The following is a 20,912-nucleotide window of genomic DNA, read 5'->3' as shown; positions in this document are numbered from 1 at the left end:
CCAAACTCTGGAATGGGTTTTATTTATATATAAAATAAGAAAGTTTGCTCTTGTGGGGGGAGGGGGGTGATGGCCCCGATCGTCCCTCCTGGATCCACCTCTGGTTTCTATAAAGAACTGACTCTATGTAGTACTCAGTATTGTTGCTGTTGCTGGAAATGTTGACTACTATAATCTGTTTCAAAAAATTGGTTTTAACTGATTATTAAATGATTCATCTTTTAAATTCTACAATGTCACGACATACCACGCGGGACTGCGCGATACATTAGTGTGTCGCGACACACCGGTTGGGAACCATTGGTTTAATGAACGGATATTTTAAACTCTGTCGCTTCTCATGTCATCAACAGAAACTAGTGTTACTAGAGTGAAGAAGAAGCACGAGAAAGACGGGAAGTTGGTTTGTCAGTCACGACACGACTGCACCAACTTATGAAGCCACTTTTCAAACAAAACAATTCTGGAAACTTTTTCAAGTGTTAAACCAATAATAATAGTTAGTTAGTAATAATAATAATAATAATAATAATAATAATAATAATAATAATAATAATAATAATAATAATAATAATAATAATAATAATTTACATTAAGAATTATACACAGAGATTCGCGCTAATTCGGATATCCGCATCAATACAGTAGTTTTTTTGCGAAGACATTTCTATTTCTTTTACGGATAGCGCATAAAATTGCAGATATTCGTGAAAAGAATTCGTAAATATTGTTCGGAAGAAGAATAAATTATTGTCTTATTGTATTTAAATAGATTGCTCCTTGTATACGGTTCCCAGACGTCTTGGTTTAGCCGGGATAGACCACAATTTTGTTTGAAAATTTAGCGAGGTGTAACAGCAAAACTGTTAGGCCAAATATATTGCAAATTTTCGTTGGATGTCCGGTTTCTTAGTGTGGAAATCTGGGAAACCTACTCTTTTCGGCCAATAGTCGGGCACGGTGACTGAATGGTAGAGCGGTTACCTCTGGTGCGTGGGGTCTCTGATTCGATCCCCGTCCAAGTAAGTTTGTGATGAACAACATCGAGTCAGTAGGTTTTTCTCGGGGCGCTCCCTTTTCCTCCCACGTTCTCATTTCACCGATTCTTCCATTATCATTCAGTTGCCTTAAGAGTCTTCATCCCGGCGAAATTAAAATACCGCTAATTTTACAGTAATTATGTGATATCTTCAAATAGATAAAAGATAATTGAAATATGGAACAAGAGCGCCCTAGACAATATTATTTTGCGTGAGATACCGTTATCACAAGTCATCTAGCGGCTTTCCGTTTTCAGTTGTTTAGAAACGCGAAAATAAATGCCGATTTTCAAAATGGCTCGAAATCGAAAGCAGATAAGTGAGTCGTGATAATGGTTTCTCATGTAAAATAATATTGTCTAGGGTGCTCTTGTTCCATATTTCAATTATCTTTTATCTATTTGAAGATATCACGTAATTACTGTAAAATTAGCGGTATTTTAATTTCGCGGGGATGAAGACTCTTAATCATCTGTTTCCCTTAGCCGAAAGTGCATAATCGTGAGACGTAAAACTAAAAGATTTCATTTATTTTTCGGCCAAGCAATAGTAAGAGCAAAATTATTCCACGGATTTTTTGTTTTTGGTATTTTTCATTGCTTTTAAAACCCTATAAAATAAATATGAAATGTTAAAGTAATTTTATGCGACTTTGTTTAAGATGCATTATTCTTTTTTTTTTTCCTCATGCACTCTTTATATCCATTTTGCTTTTCTGTTCTTAAGAGAGACATTCATGCCTTATGACATGAGTGACTAAATTTAAAAAAAAAATGTAAAATCAGCTTTTTTTTAAAAAAAAAATCCTTTTGTCACAAAATAATAATAGTAAGAATAAAAAATAGCGAAGGCCCACCTGTCATGACGATTTCCACCAGCGTCTCATCCATAATCTCGGATGCAGCGTTGATAAGCTGAAGAATATTGGGGGAATTGTAGTCATGACGAAACAGCAACAAACGTTCGTTCAGTCGTGTTAACCCGTGATCTGGAAACTGTAAAGAAACAAAATACATTAATATTATGAACAACTGGAAACTGTACAAACTTACTTATTCTACGTTATTTGACTTAGGAAATGGAAAAACTATAGTACATTGTTCCATCTTTCTTTCCCCACTAATAATACACCCGTAAACTTACAAGCAATATGTGTTAGGATAAAAAATAACAAAAATATACATACAATCTGTTGCATTGTTTATATTAGGGATCGCCAAAATTTTCCGGAATCGGAAATTTCACTTTCCGGAATTCAGAAAAAATTTAGAAAATTCTAGAATTCAGAAAAATTGCGGAATTCGGAGAAGTTCCGGAAATTTTTCGATGTTACTTTCCGGATTCCGGATGCCATGTGTTGGTGTAGTTCAACCTGGTTCAAATCTTGTGCGTTCAATGCTCAGATTTCATGCTGGTCAGTCAGGACATAAGTCTGATAGTATGCAGCATTGATTTTGACGTTTCGCTTTACCTTGTGGAGACGCAGTTTGCCCCCGTATGAGAAACTGGCCACAATAATGAATCCTTTTGGGAAACGTTTTTAGCTTCTCTCGTCGGTGTGGTGGGTATAGGACTCTAGGACTCTATGTCGCATATTTCCGTAAAATACGATTTACAGTGCCCCCCCCCCCCCAAGGTTCATCAAAAATTTATAACGATATTGTGTATTTTTCATGTAATTTTAAATATCATTTCTTGTATTTACGGGCAATATGTGCTATTGAAATATGCACAAGCTAGTTAGAAGAAGAAGAAGAAAATATAAAGAGAAGTAAAATTAATTTCTTTCTGATATTATTAGTGATATTTTGTTAACATGGTAATCTGACGATATGTGTTATTGGTCGTCACAGAAACGAGAAACATAATATATATAACAGGAGATCCATCTTGTAGAATCAACATGTATGATATTTAAAAAGGTGTAAATGTTTAATTTATTATGTATTATAATAAAAGGTAATATCAAGATGTTGTATTCAAGTGAATTTCAGAAAAAAGTTAGTAGATTAGATTATAATTATTCGGACTGTGGGCTGAAATGTAACACTGAAAATACTAAATAAATATATGGACCTTACAAATTACAACAAAAATTACGCACTTTACACATTTCTACGATGCACAACGCCTTGAATTTAGCGTCGGAAAGGTCCACAATGAACTGTTCCAAAAATCTCATCAGTTTCGGCGACATCAGAATACGCTCGATTACATTGCTCTACTGCATGACCAACGAGATACAGTTGCTGGACTCGTGGGAATCTCACAACGATGGGTTGCGCATGCGCGGAACAACTGCACATTGAATTTGGCTCAATATAAATGAATCAACCTCTGTAATCACCATCTTACATTGCACGTTTACAGTAGTTCTGCACGAGGTGACAGAAGATAAATATATTGCTATCATCTTATATTTTACTTGAATAAAAAAAAATCAACTATAAAATTACGAAATTTATGCACACCTAAGCTAAACATATACCTGAAGAAAAATTAGGGTCGACAACATTAGTTGCCTTGTAGTAAGTGATCGGTAGTTTCCAGTTGTGGAATACGTTTGCAATAGAATATTGTATCTCGTAGTGTCTTAGGCTATCGAAAGCGTGAACTACATCCGTTTAAATGACCAAGCGTCATTTATAAGTCGAGAAATAAATTATTTTTACGCTACTTACGTTTCTATTTCAAATATTTTGACACAAAACCTTCTCAAATTATAACAGTAAAGCAAGCAAAAAGTACTACGAATATGACGAATGATTACTACCATACAAACTTAACGACTTTATAAACGGTTTATATTATATATATATATATATATATATATATATATATATATATATATATATATATATATATATATATATATATATATATATATATATATATATATATATATATATATATATATATATATATATATATATATAATTTTGCAGATAGTGCACACGTTATGCTCTTTAAATCGAATTTATATCTTGCTTTTTCATTTTTGTTGCCCAAACTCCTTTACGGTATTTGCTTTCCTTTTCTGGAGTTTGAGGTTAGGCAACCTGAAGGATACAGGTGAGAAGTTGGCTGCATAATTTACTACTAAAGGTAAATACGACAAATGTCTGACTTCTGGTCTGTAACGAACCTACTCATAGTCACAAGGAGTATACCGTTTAAAATTGTCAAATCATCAGGATTATGAAGTTGGTGGTAAAACAAAGATGTTATAGAAAGCAAAAAATTCAGTTATTTTTTCCATATGATGATTTTTTAATGAGAAAAACTTTCAATCAAAATAACAGCTTTTTAAAATCTCTATCCTAGTTCTATGCAGGGGCGGATCCAGGAGGCGATCGGGGCAATCGCCCTCCCCCAGAAGAGTAAACTTTCTTATTTTATATATAAATAAAACCCATCCCAGAGTTTGGAGCTCTTAAAAGTAGCTCTAAGTAGCAGTATTACAATCCCCTCCAGAAGTTCGTCCTGGATCCGCCTCTGGTTCTATGTACTCGTATTATAGGCTCTGGCTGCCCAAGAATTGAGACGAGACAAAACGAACTCTTCAAGAATTGAGAAGAGACAAAAAAGAACTTCAGGAATGGAGACGAGATTAAAAAAACACTTCAACAATTGACACAAGACGAAAAAGAACTCTTTGAGGATCGACACTATTCTCTGTTCGGCGTAAGCTCTAAACTCGAATAAACAAAATATTTGTATCCTTCCACTCGTCACAAATACGATTGGCTAGTGATATATCACTTCCACTCCCCAAGGGGAGGAGCAAATTATACACGTGCATTTTGACAACACTGTCTCGTGTTGTCCAGATACTTACAGCAGCAGCAGAAAAGAAAGAAAAAACTCGAAAGATTAAAAAATATATATATTTGAATTTCGCTGGATTGTTGTTTAGTGAGTAAAGGTTTACCTTGTTACTGTTTCAACACAACACTCGCGGAACCGGGATTCATGCCAGCCGTCTTTCAAGCTTGAAAGCAGAACACGCCTCCACAGTTGAATTGGCGCCATAATTACTGCGCATGCTTAGCGTTTATTTCTATTGTTTCATTAACTACAGTCGATTGTAGTTTTATTAGATAATCCGTATTATATTTTTGTCATTTATAATAATGTAGCAGTTTTATATGGAGTTTTATAGTAAAAGTAATAATCAAATCACATGAACTATTTTGCGGAGGAGTACAAGCGTCTGTAGACCAACGGCAAATCAGCGAGATTTAGTTTCACGTGGCTTTGTTTATCGCAGTTTAGGGCTTCGACCGAACAGGGTTTAGACGAGAATACCTTATTTCTTGTCTCGTCTCGTGGGAAAAATTTGCTACAAGATGAGGAAAGAAAGCTTACCCAATATACAAAGTCTTGTATAGTGCTTTCTTAAGCTGTATTAAGCCTTCTTCCTTTAGCTTGTAGTGATAAAAAATTTAAATTTTTTACTGATGTGACTTCCCTTAAGACACGCCACTGGTATTACAGAAGTAAGAACTGTTTGGGTCGCCATAACCTTGTGTAAGATCTAGTACTAGGGAGTTTGATTTTAGTCTTCATGCTACCCAAACTAATCACCTTCTATATATATATATATATATATATATATATATATATATATATATATATATATATATATATATATATATATATAGTTAAGGAAACTCCTTTTCTTCATAAATAAATTTGGATCATGTAATTAGCTTTTAAATGTAAAGCTCTATTGATTCAAAAGCAGCAAAACAAACTCTCAAGCCACACAAAAGGTGATCAAAACTGTCAGTTACGGAAAACATGGTTCGCCAACTCTTGTGTATTTCACCGGTACAAAAGGAGGACGAGAATGCGGGCTTTTAATAATGCTCCTTGAGCGATGCTTTGCATGCACTGAAGCCATTTCCTACACCCGCGTTCCTCGGCGTATGGACATACGCACACAAACAAACAAGGTCACAGGTTGAGAGAGGATTAAAGCGACCATCTCCACACAGAGCACGTTTGCAATTGCATTCAGAATCACTCTTTAATAGCTCAGCAGGTGAGACGTGAGAAGATGGATTATGCATTAGTAAAAAGAGAACCGAGGGGTTGGTTGTTTGGTGAAAGCCGCTTCCAAATGAAGGGAGGCAGGAACTGTCAACCCAACTTTCTTCCACGCCAGAGAAACTTCAAACAAGAACGAACACCTCTCTTGAAATTCTCTTTACTTCGTGAATGATGAAGACACATAGACGGCATCTTTACGTGCACAAGTTCGTAATCTCCCCACAACAATGCTTAATGCAACCTGACAAATACAACAAATTGATATGAAGATTTAAACATAGGCACGTGAGTGGTCTAATGTTTTAACAAGTGCACTTGCTTACGAGTTTAATTCCGGCTCGTAGCTAGATGACAAGCGGGAGTAAGCTCCTCCTGTGACTGCCTTTAGTCTCCTCGAAACTTTAACTTGTTCCTTTAGATAAATAAATGTTCAAAAAATTTAGCAGTGAAGAATTGTTTATAGCTTATTTCGTTGCAGGGGAAAAAATAGAATTTTAGATTTCCTAGGGCGGAATAGAGAACTCAATATATAGTGTGTCCGACTCTCTGTCCCTTCGACAAGCCGACTTTTTTTTTTTTTTTTTTTAATTTGGCCTGTATTATGTACTTCATTGGGGGTTTTGTTTTCATTACTTGCATTGTTGAAGGAGGGATTGATTTAGTCATTTCTTGTTTTCAGAAATCCAAGTGTTTCATCGAAATAATTTTTATAAGGTGTTAAAAAAAACAAATATGTTAATTTAATTACATATACCAACTAATTTTCACCGGGATATATGTAATTAAATAAGTATATTTCTTTGGTGTTTCCTCCGTGTTTCGTTCATTTTATTGTAACTTACGTTTCAAAAACATTGACTGCCTTCACTGTCAAAGTTTTAATAACTAACTAAAACTAACTAACTTTATGGCCTATGAAACCCGAATATTCAATGCCGCATTCACAAAAGCTCTCCATTGACTTCTGTCCTTGACCAACTGGATTCAGTTTCTACTTTTTAGTCTATTTCTGCGAGATCCATCTTAATATTGTCCATCCATTTGCGCCTAGGTCTTCCTAATGGTCGTTTTCCGATTGGGTTTTCAATGAAAAATTTGAAAGCGTCCCTACTTTCTTCCATTCTGGCTACATAACCTGTCCACCTGAGCCTCTTAGATTTGATGACCCTAATAATGTTTGGTAAACTATATACATCATATAGTTCTTCGTTATAAAGTTTCCGCCATTCACCATTCCCGTTCCTCTTGGGTCCAAATATTCGTCTTAGGACCTTGTTCTCAAATACTTTCAGTCTACGTTCTTCCCTCAGAGTAGGCGACCATGCTTCGCAACCATACAGCACAACGGCATGATTATAGTTTTATATATGTTAAGCTTCAAATCCTTCGACATAATTCGCGACGACAAAATATTCTGGACTGAATAATAAAACGAATTCTTTGCTTTTAGGCTACATTTAATTTCTTCGTGGATATAGTTTCGGTCTGTTAATAAAATGAAATAAAATATATTAATAACATAAAATAAAATTCTGACGATGAACTAGTCAGAACATTTGAAACGTAAGTTAAAATACAATAAATAAAACAGGGAAGAATACCAAAATATTTGAGGGGGCGGTAAAATGTTAAACGCGGGAAACAAAAACAGGATGGTAATGTATTTACAAAAAACGAACAAATAAATAAATAAAAAAAACGAATGTACAATGCGTTCGATACATTTATGAAGACGCCAAGATTCGTTCTTGAAAAGTAACGTCAAACATATGATAATGTGGTCAGCCTACTGCTTTTACGTCCAATTTCTAGGATTTGCAAAAGTTATTTAAGAAAATAAAAATAAAAAGTTGAACTCTATCGAAATTGTATAAGAGCAGTCGTGTACTTATTTAAAGTTGCTTTATGTTGAATATGTAAAACTATTTAACGTGGGATGATATCACCATGTTAAATGACTTTACAGATTAAATGACCAGTAATGGACAAAGTACAGCTCGCGCGCCAGACGCGGCCCTGTGAATGGTTCTATCCAGCTTGTGACATGATTCCTAATCTGACGAATGCATAGTGGGCCAGAAACCCTGAAAACCTGGCCAAAACCCCAAAAATGAAAGTTCATGGAAGGGTCAATCACCTAACGCATATGATCCAGGAAAGTCTCAATCGTATATAGCTATCAGCGTTACTGACATATGTTCACTGTCTTGGTCAGGAGTGAAAGCCAAAACTAAACTTTGTAAATGTTCTGTATTGATGTGTATTTTCTATGTTAGAGAAGGTTAAGTTTGCGATAATGTTATGGATATTAGCGTCGTATTCACGACTGGGTAACTACCGTTTATTCCATCTGTGTATATTATAATTCAATGATAAACATCTAGTTATGACGTCATATGTAAGTTATCAATTCTATGGATGCTTATGGAGAAGTAGGTTGTAAATCACGAAGAAAAAACACATTTCTATGGTTTCGCAGGTTTTTAATCCGGGAAAAACGGATACAAGACAGTTTTTTTGCTAATGTGGTACTTCAATTATTTATGTTTCTGGAACAGTGAGCCAATTTTGCCCGTTTAGATTTTAAGTTCATATTTACTGTTGATGGTGAGTGAAATTTTCTAACCAAAATACACGATATCAGTAGCAAGTTAGTTCTTTTTTCAAAGCAATGTCACATAAAATGACTAGAAGGAAGCTATTTGAGTTTCTAAAGAATGCAGAAGGAAACAGATACGCCATAAAGCAGCAGCTCCTGCGCTCCGTGAAAAATGAAAGATCAGGTGGAGAGATGCTATATAGTGCTGATCACAAAACAGTCACCTTTCGCTATCAGATGTTTCATAAGCTCGACAAATGCAATCGCGAGTACGGTAAAGTAGAAGGGAAATGCGGATACTGATATTAGTCTGATACTGGCTGGATACTTATACTAGAGGATACTGGCTGGATACTTATACTAGAGGATACTGGCTGGATACTTATACTAGAGGATACTGGCTGGATACTGATATTAATCTGAGTGATAGTGAACCACAACTATCGAGCTCGGCGAAAGTCGGGCACCCAAAGGCAAACTTTGCAGAAAGCAGTGAATATCAAAGAGGAAAAAGACAGGAAATTCAGTCAGCCGAGAGTGGAACCACTCTTGCTTATGCAACCGCGATGAAGTACAGAGAGCAAATAGAACCTGACAAGTCAAAAGTACTACAAGAAATCGAGGCAAGTCCAACTAGAGCGACCAAGCTTAGGAAGTCCTGGACACAATCCAAAAGACACACTGCAACGTCGTACGATTCAGGTAAGGATTTGCATTGTTTTTTGGAAAGGAATCTAATATTTAGTATCAGCTTCTTAGGAGTGAAGCGAAGAAACTGGGCATGATATTTATCCAGCTTATAATTACATACGGGATGCAAAGAAGTGCTACCCAGAGGACATACAAGTGAGTGAATCGTTGTCGGAAGGAATACTTCAGAGTCTACTAGATAACACCGTGAAAAAGGCTTTTGCAGGTTCAAGAGCCAGTCTTGCAGAGCATGCCGCGTAAATATCGTATGTGTCTAACGTTGATCAGCAAGTAGAGCTGTGATGAGTCTAGTGACCAGGCCCAATGCAAGCAGTCGGATAGTGAGGTTGGTTTTCAGGATTCAGATAATTTCGTCATTTCATGTGTGTCATTGCAGCTGTTCTTAGGAAGAAAGGTGTAAGAAAGGTGTGGCACAATCCCCACCCATCAAGATTCTGCAGCCCAGTTCGACTCCAATTCAAGAAAGAAACCGAGGACCTGACATGAGAAGAGGTGCAGCTCGTGCAAGAACAAATATTAGCTAAGTAAGGTCTTCGTTGAAAATATGGCATTTCAAGTCCAACACAGGCTCCATTTGACGATGGTAGGTAGCAAAGTCTGCATAAACCTGTTATGTATGCGGTACAAAACATGAAGATATCAATAGTTATACAAGAAGACCTCTCAGCAAGCCTAAAAATACCAAGTCCTTCAGATTTAGTCTTTCTACATTACATGCACGGATTAGGTTCAAGGAGTGGCTACTTCATTTAGCCTATGTGTACTAGATATAAAGAAATGGCTGGCAAGTCTGGAAAGATCACTCAGCCGTGAAGAAAAGGAAGGAAGACATCCAAAAGAAATTGAAAACCGAGTTAGGTCTCATTGTTGATGATCCAAGGCCGGACGGCAGCAGAACATCAAATGAAGGCAACACGGCTAGAATATTTTTTTCAGAATGCGGAAACGGTAGCCACGATAACGGTATTCCATACGAAACTCATCGAGAAGTACTCTGTGGTATTACAGACATTATCCTCGGGGCTGGACATCGATTCAGACAAATATGAAGAGTGGGTAAATGATATCCAGGAACTGTATACTGCAAATTACCTGTGGTTCTATATGCCGACAACAGTTCATAAGATTCCTGCTCATGGTCCCTGCATCTTCGCCCATGGCTACTGCGATAGTTTGCGATCTTTCGAGACATATACTACTGTATGACAAATATTATTTCATTTGTTGCTGTTTTTTACATCCGATTGTTTTGTAATATCTATACCCATATTACAAATACATACATATTTTTGCAATTTGTATCCGCCATTTTGAATTTTCCCCTTTTGGTATCAAATTCGTACTCAGCGACCTTCTAAACCTATGTATACCAAGTTTTATAAAAATTAAAACACTACTTCCTATTTTGGCCAGGTTTTCGGGGTTCCTGGCCCACTGTGGAATGTATTGAGAAACTTCACTTCTGAGAATCAGCGCATCCAAGTTCGAATTTGATTACGAGAAACAAGCGCATTCAGAATTTATTACATCCTCTTTTATTATCTTTCAATCACTAATACGGCTTAGGATTACAAGAATTTTCTGAAATGTACAATTGCTGCCTTTAATAAATTATATTGGCACATCTAAAGTTTTTTTTTTATTTGGCCCCCTGCTAAAAAAAAAAAAAGTTTACCCATCCCTGCATTAAATCATCCGGATTAGTAGTAACTTAATTGTCATATGAAAAAAAGAGAATTTTAAACATTAAAGCATATTTTAAAAAGTATTAATATTGATACATCTAGAGTGCAGAGTTTTCCTTCTCTACAGAATTTCAATCATATATATATATATATATATATATATATATATATATAATCAGAATCGGATCTAATTACTTTGTGCCATTTCCATTTTTCACTTCAAATCACAATAACCAATAACAGAGCAAAACGAGAAATCTAAGCATACTCATTTTTAATAGTTATATTCTGGCAACCCTGTAAAGGAGTTGATTTGATTTTGAGTTTAACCTCCCTTTCAGTAGCAAGGCTATATGAGACGGGGCATACTGATTAACGTGGAATCTGAACCACATGAGCTACCGTCGGAAATCGAATTTGGGTCTCCCACGCCACAGGCGCGTACGCTAACCGCGTAGTCACGAAGAAGCTCTGACAATCCTGTAAAGTAATGCAGAAAGTAACCCAGATCTCCTTTCCCAACACTTCCGTCAACCAATGACATTACGTAAACACAACACACAGCGATTCCACAAAACAAATACAGTAACTTATCAGATACGTGGTTACCATGTTACCGACAAACTGAGTTTCCCAGAAAACATATTTACAATTGAGAAAAAACAGTGACGTAACTAAGGGAGGGGAGCAAACGAGGCTTGTGCCCCGGGCGCCGGATTGGGGAGGCGCAAAACTGGGCAAATATTTATTTTTACTATAAGGCAAAGAAAGGAGTTTTAGCAAACTAAAAATCATAAAAAAAAATTACCTAAAAAATTTAATAGGACAACAACGACTCACCAACCTTAGGATCATATCCATGTAGTATAAGTTAGCTTCAAAGCTATCCTTTGAAGACATTGTATAAACCTTTTCAGCCAAAAGAGTCCGCAAAGTTAAATTTTAGTTCCACTTTTTTGTGTTCTCATTTACGTGTAACTTACATCGATTTAAGAGATTTGCAAAATGTACGAGTATAATACTCGAGACAACACTTTGACTGTTTGTCATAATTAAATATCCTATTCTAAAGCAACAAAGTGTTGATATATTCTACACATCCCGATATAATTCCAAAAACATTATGATTTGCAGTTATTATGATAAGACTATAAGAATATGCAAAGCATGGTGCTCTCAGATAATTTGGCAATCAAATACTAATTAGTTTGGTGTTTATATCTTGTACAAAAAAATATATGTGCTTCAATTTTGAAATCAAGCTTTACCACTGAAGAAAAAATTGGAATAGAATAATTACTGTGTGATGCCAATATCAGGTGTAGGCGGGAAGCATTTTGGTTTGGTTGGTCAGGGGGAAACGCCAAGGAGTCAATTCATTCTAAGTGATCAAGCATGTGCTCGACCATCTCCAAAAATCTAATTTTTCATGAATGTTTATCCTATATCAGAGTACTTCAAAACCACAATTTATTATTATTATTATTATTTTACAACATCCTATGGCGACACAGGGGCTGGCGTCATTTTGCGTTTTTTCGATTCTAGGCGTTTACGTTGTTTTAAATATCTCAGCATGTATTTGTCCTAACAAATTGAAAATTGCCGGACATCTCCAACTCGTGCAGAGCTAAAACTTTGATCTCTCAACATTTTTGCCTAAAACCACTTGAAGGGGGTGAAATCAGGGTCTGCAGTAGCAACATTCTTGAACATTGAAAACATGTTTGGAAAGAGGAAACAACTGACGTAGAGGTCTGAATTTGTGAGTGCATGTAGTCCGGAGTCATAAATTAATACACAAAAATTGACAGACCTGTAGCTGCTCCCAAAGGTCCGAAAAATAAATCGTAAAGTTGGGGAATTATGCCAATTTAGCATATTTCAGTGTTCAATATCTCCAATAGGCCTGGATAGAAAAATCTGAAATTTTGGGAATAGTTAGTTCTTTAGTATACCATAACACACAAAAAAGCGCAATTTGTTCTTTTGAGCAGAAGGGGGTCAAAGTACTAAGTAATGACGTCATACTCTAGGTGGTGTTTTGTTCATTCATGAAAAAATTAGATTTTTTTGAAAAGAGCGAGCGGCAATTTTTCTTTTTTCTCGATCACTTTGCACGGATTGACCCTAAGGCGAGTTCGTGCCCGGGACACAACTAGCCTAGTTGCGTCATTGAGAAAAACTTACTCCTAACGCAAATCGAATCCGAACTTTCGTTATCAAAGTTGAAAACAACAACATTGACCACGCGTGAAGACTGTCCCACTTTGTATGTATGTTGACAATTTTCTATTAATTTCGTAATTGAAGAGAATAAGCCAAAGAAATCCCTCACAATTGACAGTAATGGAATTATCCGTGTGTAACAAACAGTAAAGATGGAAAGCGAGCGAGGGAGGAACGCAGGAAATGAGATGTGATGGTTACGTCATAATAATTCTGACAGATAACTGTTGATATGACGTCAAGAGGCCATTTTCTTGTTAATATCTTCATCACCATGACATTTTCTCTTCGTTATGGAAATCGGAGATGAGCATCCCCGTCACACGGCGAGAAACGGAAGTTACAGAATGCGCCTCTTTCATCGGTGCTTCCGGTAATTCTCCCACACTCTTCACAACAGGATTTTGGTAGCGAGAGATCAACGTCCGGGATTCTATGACAGATCGGGGATACAGTAATAATGTCTCCGCTTGACAGGTAACGTCATGATATTATTATTATTATTATTATTATTATTATTATTATTATTATTATTATTATTATTATTATTATTATTAAAGAAGTAACACAAAAAATTGTTTACGCGTCCGAGATATAACTCTGTACCTGAAATTTATACTAAAAAGTTAGAGCAAATACAAAAGAGGTTTATCAAACATTTACAGTTTATTTTAAAACAAGACACGATTTTACCGTTTATAGTTATGGAAAATGGGTAATATTTTAAAAGCTTAAGTAATTGAAAAGCAGACGCCTTTTACATGATCAGACAATAGTATTTTAAATTTGAAAATATAAATTGTCCATTATTTAAATTGTCCAATTCACTATTTTTATTGAACGTTCTTATTGTTAATATCAAAGTATATGGCCGCCCACAGTGGGGGCAAGGGGAAGAGGCTACACTCCTGGAATATCGAAGAATGTACCGTTCTTGGAAATACATGACAAACATACCGATTTGCTTTCACATGCAACCGTAGTTACTATATTTATATAAATATTATAGTTTAATGACTATACTTAATAAGGTGCCCCCTCCCCCACGTAGCGTAGTCTCTAACGCTCTCGCCTTTGATGCGAGCGGTCCCGGGTTTCATTCCCGGTGAGGACACTTGATCAGAAGATGTATCAGCAGGCCAGCCATCCTGAGTTAAGTTTTTCCTCATTTACACAAGACAAAAATACTGGGATGGTACCTAACATACAGGTTCCAGGCGGCTATCTTCCTTCCCCGCTTCCCTGGATAGTTTGTATGCCGAGGGACATCACTCCTCACATGTGACGGGCTTAAGGACATAGATACCGTTAATGTCCAGAATATATATAAGTAAATACGTTGTAGTTGATAAGAATATTGCTGTTTTATATGCACGCGTGCATCATAATTTTAAACAATTAAGAATTAGACAATTAAATTAAATTACAAATCTTTATTTACGTTATAAGCAACTTGCAACTACAACTTGCAATACCTACATACATACAAAGAATTCATGGCACCATTTACATTTTTATATAAATTATGAGATGTAAATAATGCCATAAATTCCTTAAATTTGTTCCGTGGACTCCTAGCGGTTCGCGGGCCACCAATTGGACCTGTTGTACAATTTACTGTTTCTGAAAATGCAGACCATTCAACTTTAGTATTAAGTATTACATAAAATAATGTTTCATGTAAAGAAACAAATGAATTTTAAAATAAGCTGGGAATCCCCATTACGTCACACTCCCGCGCACAAACAGATTCCCATCCCATCAGAAGAGACAAAACTCGGGCAAATGCCAAGGCTAACAGACACCAACAATTCTTGTCATGGCTGGATACACGAGATTATTAAAGTCTCATCTTTTTTTCTCCCTCAACGTTTCAAACAAAAATAATGAATGGCACATAATGAAGTAGTAGTGTTGCAGACGGAATATCTCACAAATTTCTTGTTTGATTGAAACGCACCTTTTGAATACGAGTAATCAGTTGTTCTTACATGCTTTTTCTTTTAAGAGGCCTTATCACTGCGAAATTAAAATATCGCTAATTTTACAGTAATTATGTGTTATCTTCAAATAGATAAAAGATAATCAAAATGTGGAACAAGACCGCCCAAGACAATATTATTTTGCTTGAGGTACCATTATCGTGAGTCACCTAGTAGCTTTCCGTTTGCAGCCATTTAGAAACGCGAAAATAAATGCCGATTTTCTAAGTGGCTAGAAATCTAAAGCAGATAAATGAGTCATGATAATGGTATCTTATGTAAAATAATATTGTCTAGGGAGCTCTCCTTACACTTTTCGATTATATTTTATCTATTTGAAGATATCACAAAATTACTGTAAAATTAGCGGTATTTTAATTTTGCCCTGATGGGACCTCTTAAGAGCCTGACATACTAAAAATAATACAAAATTTACCATTTTTATTTTGCTTGTTTTTTCATAAGCGAAAGAAGATAATGAAATGCAACTTGCCAGTATCATAGATAATGTTATTCTACAACAGAAAATATGAATCTGAAGAATTTCCAGTGTTGCCATCCTTAGAAATTATAGTGTTGCCAGAATAAGATTTCGCCCAAAATCTAAGTTAAGGCAGCGACTAGAGGAACGAACTTAACAGCATTTGATTACGTATCATGTTGTTTTGGAATCCTTTGAACTACTTTTTAAATAACATTATTATTTAATTTCAATAACTGTATGTTAAAACTACTTTGTTTATTACAAACTAAATACAACTATTATTTAAAAAGTACTTCGTAGGATTCGAAGACAACATGATACCTAATCAAATGCAGTTGACTTCATTCCTCTAATCTCTGTCTCAACTTAAATTTTTGGGGAAATGTTATTCTGGCAACACTGTAATTTCTATGGATGGCAACACTCAAAATTCTTCAGATTCGTATTTTCTGTTGTAGAATAACATTATCTATGGTCGTAGTAAGTTGCATTTCATTATCTCCTTTCACTTATGAAAAACAAGCAAAACAAAAATGGTAAATTTTGTATTATTTTTAGTACGTCTGGCTCATAAGTTCCATTATTGCTTATTATTATTATTATTTATCTAAACCTAGGTACAATCTTTAATAATGTTTGAATATAGTAAAATTCTAAGCTGAATATTTTAACATGCGATGAGAAAGCATTATAGCCTAATGTGTACCCTGGTCGCGACTCTCAGAGAGACAGTGAATTTTCGAAATTAATCTTTCAGAGGTAATACTTGGAGAACTGGTGCATTTAGGAAGTATAGAACAGAAATGTTCATCCCCTTCAAGTGTTTGGGCGCAATCCCTCAAATTTACTACATTCCTCCCCCCGAACAAAATGTAGTAGATCTGAGTTGATTTTGATCGTCCCATTCAGCAGAGAGATGGGATCTACTGATTAACGTCGAATTCAAATCACATGACCTCCAGCCTGGAATAGAACCCGGGTCTCACATGCCAAAGGCAAGTACGCTAACCGATTAGCCACGAAGGAGCTCAAAAATGTAGTAGAGTAGCCGGTTATGAAAAAAAACTAACATAATAGCTAAAAGAAATTAATTCGCTTTGTAGATTAAATTTTATTCAATTTCGGAACCTTTTCCGTTCATAAAAGCATGAGAACGTGCAAGTAAAATATGATTGTGATATTTTCAATGAAAATTTATGTGCTATTCACCCCCACCCCCCAAAAAAAAAGTCATGGCCACAATCTGCACTCTAAAATCCGTCTGTAGACACCCCTGGTATAGAAACTTCGGTCTAGATAGATTACTAGCCGACCATAGTTCATAGACTACAGCGCTACCCTAGGGAGTAGTGTTTAAGCTAAAAAGTTTACAATAGTAATTTCCCTTGACGAAGAGAGAAATATTTTGTTTTATAATGTTTTATGAAATACGAGCAGATTGTCCGTTAGTTTGTCTCAAGCCTAAAAAAGGACGTCTAAAGGAATTCCCCAATTTTAGGGAAGGGAATATAGGTAATCTTTATTGAAGGTATATTATATATTCTTTTACTTCTTTGCGTCGAAAATCTAAACTCCTTGTGTCCGTTCATGGTCAGCGTGCGTGCATGTAGTTCTGTGTTCAATACCCACTGGGAGTACTAATCCTCCGGTAGTACGGTTTAACTTTAGCAGTGTCTTCCGTCTCATGTAGGTTCGTGTTGGAAAGGGACGTTAAAAACTTTAAACCCTTTGCTGTCGATTGTCGAGTGTGACTCGACAATTAGTTTTGTTCATTCCAGTCCGAGTTCGAGCCACGCTCAGTATATTTTTTTTGGGGGGGGGGGGGAAGGACAGCATGATAAGGACCTGTAATTTGGAACCTGGAAGATGTTCATAATCTGCAAGGAACTGAATACCAAACACTATTTAGGAAATTAATTCAGACCTTTTCAGACGAACTGGGTAAAATTAAAAGCGACCACAAAGGGATGAACATTCTCAATTCTCTAGTTTTACAACTCAGACTAAAACTAGCCAGATATCTTTTAGTTTAGTTATGTGTGGTAAGCACATTGACTCCATTCGTTATTCTTCGTGTAGGCCTATTTCTGGACAAGAGTTTGCCAATTCTTAATGTATCCAAGAAGAAAAATTAAAATAAAATTATATAACAATATGGTATCTTATTTTTAAAAAATCAGCATTCTTCCGCAGTATATTATTATTATTATTATTATTATTTTCTTCGAAGAATCTATGTTTTTGATCTGCATACAGCTACATCTGATATGAAGCTCTTTAATAAATCATGATAGGTAAGAAAATAACACTGTGCTTCTCAGAAACATTTTAGAGGCAATTACATCAAAATGGAGTAACGTATTGCCCTAACTCAGCTGTTTTGTTTGCCTGTTTCTTTCATCTTTTAGTAATGTCACGTATTCCATTTGTACGAAAGAACAAAGCCATTCTAAAAAAGCAGGGAGAGAGAGAAAGAGAGAGAGCTCACAGTTCGTGAAACAACTTCTTATTCTATTTTATGACGTTAGAAGAACACAAGTATGACGCAAACACTTTCGTTACATACAGCGCAGATGTTTATTATTTACAAAAGTGTTCAACGAAGTTAGTTGACAAAGAATTTTGCATAACGATTCCCCTCCGCCTTCTTTGTGTCAAAGGAGATTATTTTTTTTTAACACACCTTCATAGTTATATAACCAAACCTTTACGTTTTTGCTTCTTCTAGTTTACGAACAAATCAACCAAAATTTCAAAAAAAGTTATTGTGTATTGGTTTAGTAATATTACTCATATTAATATTTAATTATTAAATACAGTAGACTTCCGACAATTCGGCGCATTCGGGACCTGGCCAAAGCTAGATTATCGGGCAATCCCTCTCGCACTGCAAAAATAAATCAGTATGACTCGGACATTGTTTAACCATGTCGAAAAATTACCTGAAGTGCTCCATCAGTTAAGAAAATGTATCTAAAATGCCTAATAGTAGTGGTTAATAACAACTTCCCTAAGAGTGTTCAAAATGTACCTGAACTTCTGATGTATACAATGATTCTACGGGAACAGAAACCATTTTTAAACAGTGGCAATAAGACATTTTACACATTACCATTTATACATTTACAAATAGTACATGTCTGTATACTCACTGGATACATCAGAAATTTAGGTAAATTTTGATCACTTTTAGGGCAATTTCTATTAACCATTGTTAAGATGCATTTTAGACATTTTTTGTTCACTGTTGAAACATTTCATGACATTTTTGACCATGTTAAACAATGTCCAAACAGGGGCCGCGGTGGCTTAGTGATATAGCGTTTATCTCTGGAACATGGGGTCCTTGTTTCGATCCCAGCTCGGGCCAAGTGAACTTTGTGGTGCACAAACACTATGCATGTGGTTTTCTCGGGATTCTCCCGTTTACTTCCATTTTCTTCATTCCACCATTTCATTCATTTCTCATCATCACCGTCTCCTTTAGCCTAGCCGGTGTAACCGTGGGACGTAAAACTTAAAGATTTCATTTCAATTTCAATGTTCAAACACTAATCTTTTTTCAGTACACCAAGCAGCCAGATCTTTAACAGCACGGAGAAATCGCAGGTTCAAATTTATCTTCATATAGTAAATACGTACCTTTCCCTTGAAATTCTCAATACCTACATGATATTTTTTCTAAATATACGAAACTCTTACAATTTATAGTTATGCCAGGTTTAGGACTTCCAGGGGCAGATTTCTTACAAGCAACGGACATGAACATGTCATCCGGATATCCGAATCAAACCTAGTCCATTCGATAAACATAACAAAGACATGTTCATGCACAAAAAAAATAGGTGCCATGGACAACGGAGTAAGTCCCGGGGACCCATTAACCCTGTTAGTATAAACAAAATCGTAGACTCTCATTGAAATAGCGATTTCATCACCACTGTTCATTGGAAAGTCATGGTTTATAGTTCATTCTCTTCAACATGAAACAAGCTTTACAGAGGTACTATGTATAGGAGCCCATAACGTACATCAACAGGGAAAATTGGGAGAATGTTGGGAAAATTCTCTCCAGAAATCCCTCTTATCATCTTTGGAACCCTCTGGAATGGCCCCGGGTAAAAGCATACAATTCAAATGTATCTTTGAAAATACTATAGGGGTTAGAAAATTAGTGTTCCAAGTTTTGTATTGATGAACGAAATCGATAAAAGAGAAAAGCTTGTATAACAATACACATTTTCCCCTCATATCTATTCCGTCTATCAATACGAAACTTGGTACACTTATTTCCCAACCCCTATAGTATTTTGAAAGATACATTTGAATTGTGTGTTTTTACCCGAGGCCACTCCAGAGGGTTCCAAAGTTGATGGTAGGGTTTTCTAGAGGGAATTTTCCCGACATTCTCCCAATTTTCCCTGTAGAAGTACGTTATGGGCCCCAATACATAACACCTCTATAATGCTTGTTTCACGCTGAAGAGAATGAACTATAAACCATGAATTTCCAATGAACAGTGTTGATGCAATAACTATTTCACGGCGAGTCTACGATCTTCGTTATACTAACAGGGTTAATGGGCCCCAGAGACTTACTCCGTTGTCCATGGCACCTTTCTTTTTTCTTTTTTTTTTCCTGAACATGTCTTTGTTATGTTTATCGAATGGATTAGGTTTGATTCGGTTGTCCGGATGGCATGTTCATGTTCTTTCCTTGTTAGGAAAAAAGAAGGGAAAAGGTGCTATTTTACTCAGCTATATTTTCGATGGGGCATGTAAAAAAAAGCCATGTGGTTATTGCAAAGAAGAAAGTAGACGAAGAAAGTTTTCACTGTTGATTCTATACAAGTACATACTTTGACTATTTTCTATATAGTCACTATGAAGTTACAAGCATTTTTGGTTGAGCGGCATAAACTTTCGTAACTCTCTGTGTAGAAATCTGCCGCTGGAGATTTCACTCAGTTGAGAAGTGGTATAATGAGAACTTCATTGCAATTGGAATGTTGTGAAGCCAGATTTTTTTTTTTTTTTTGGAAAACTAAACAAGATCACTAGAGGCAAAGCTAGAACTGTATGAAAAGTGGTCAAAAAGTTCACATCGGATTTTTTGAATTTTCTCAAC

The 20,912-nt window shown here is 35.8% G+C and overlaps 1 protein-coding gene across 1 annotated transcript in view; it reads right to left on the bottom strand.

The window, feature by feature from the left end:
• LOC145665174 (serine/threonine-protein kinase D3-like) overlaps positions 1-20,912 on the bottom strand; it is an 848,187-nt gene that overhangs the window by 71,845 nt on the left and 755,430 nt on the right. The window contains 1 exon segment of the mRNA XM_081732458.1: positions 1,897-2,035. Within this exon segment, the coding sequence (XP_081588584.1) occupies positions 1,897-2,035 (139 nt within the window).

Source organism: Thermobia domestica, chromosome 11, assembly GCF_964235325.1.
Source record: "Thermobia domestica chromosome 11, izTheDome1.hap1.1, whole genome shotgun sequence".
In the NCBI taxonomy this organism is placed as follows: Eukaryota; Metazoa; Arthropoda; class Insecta; order Zygentoma; family Lepismatidae; genus Thermobia; species Thermobia domestica.
Note: the sequence above shows the minus strand (reverse complement) of the source record. Positions and strands in the feature narration are given on the sequence as shown.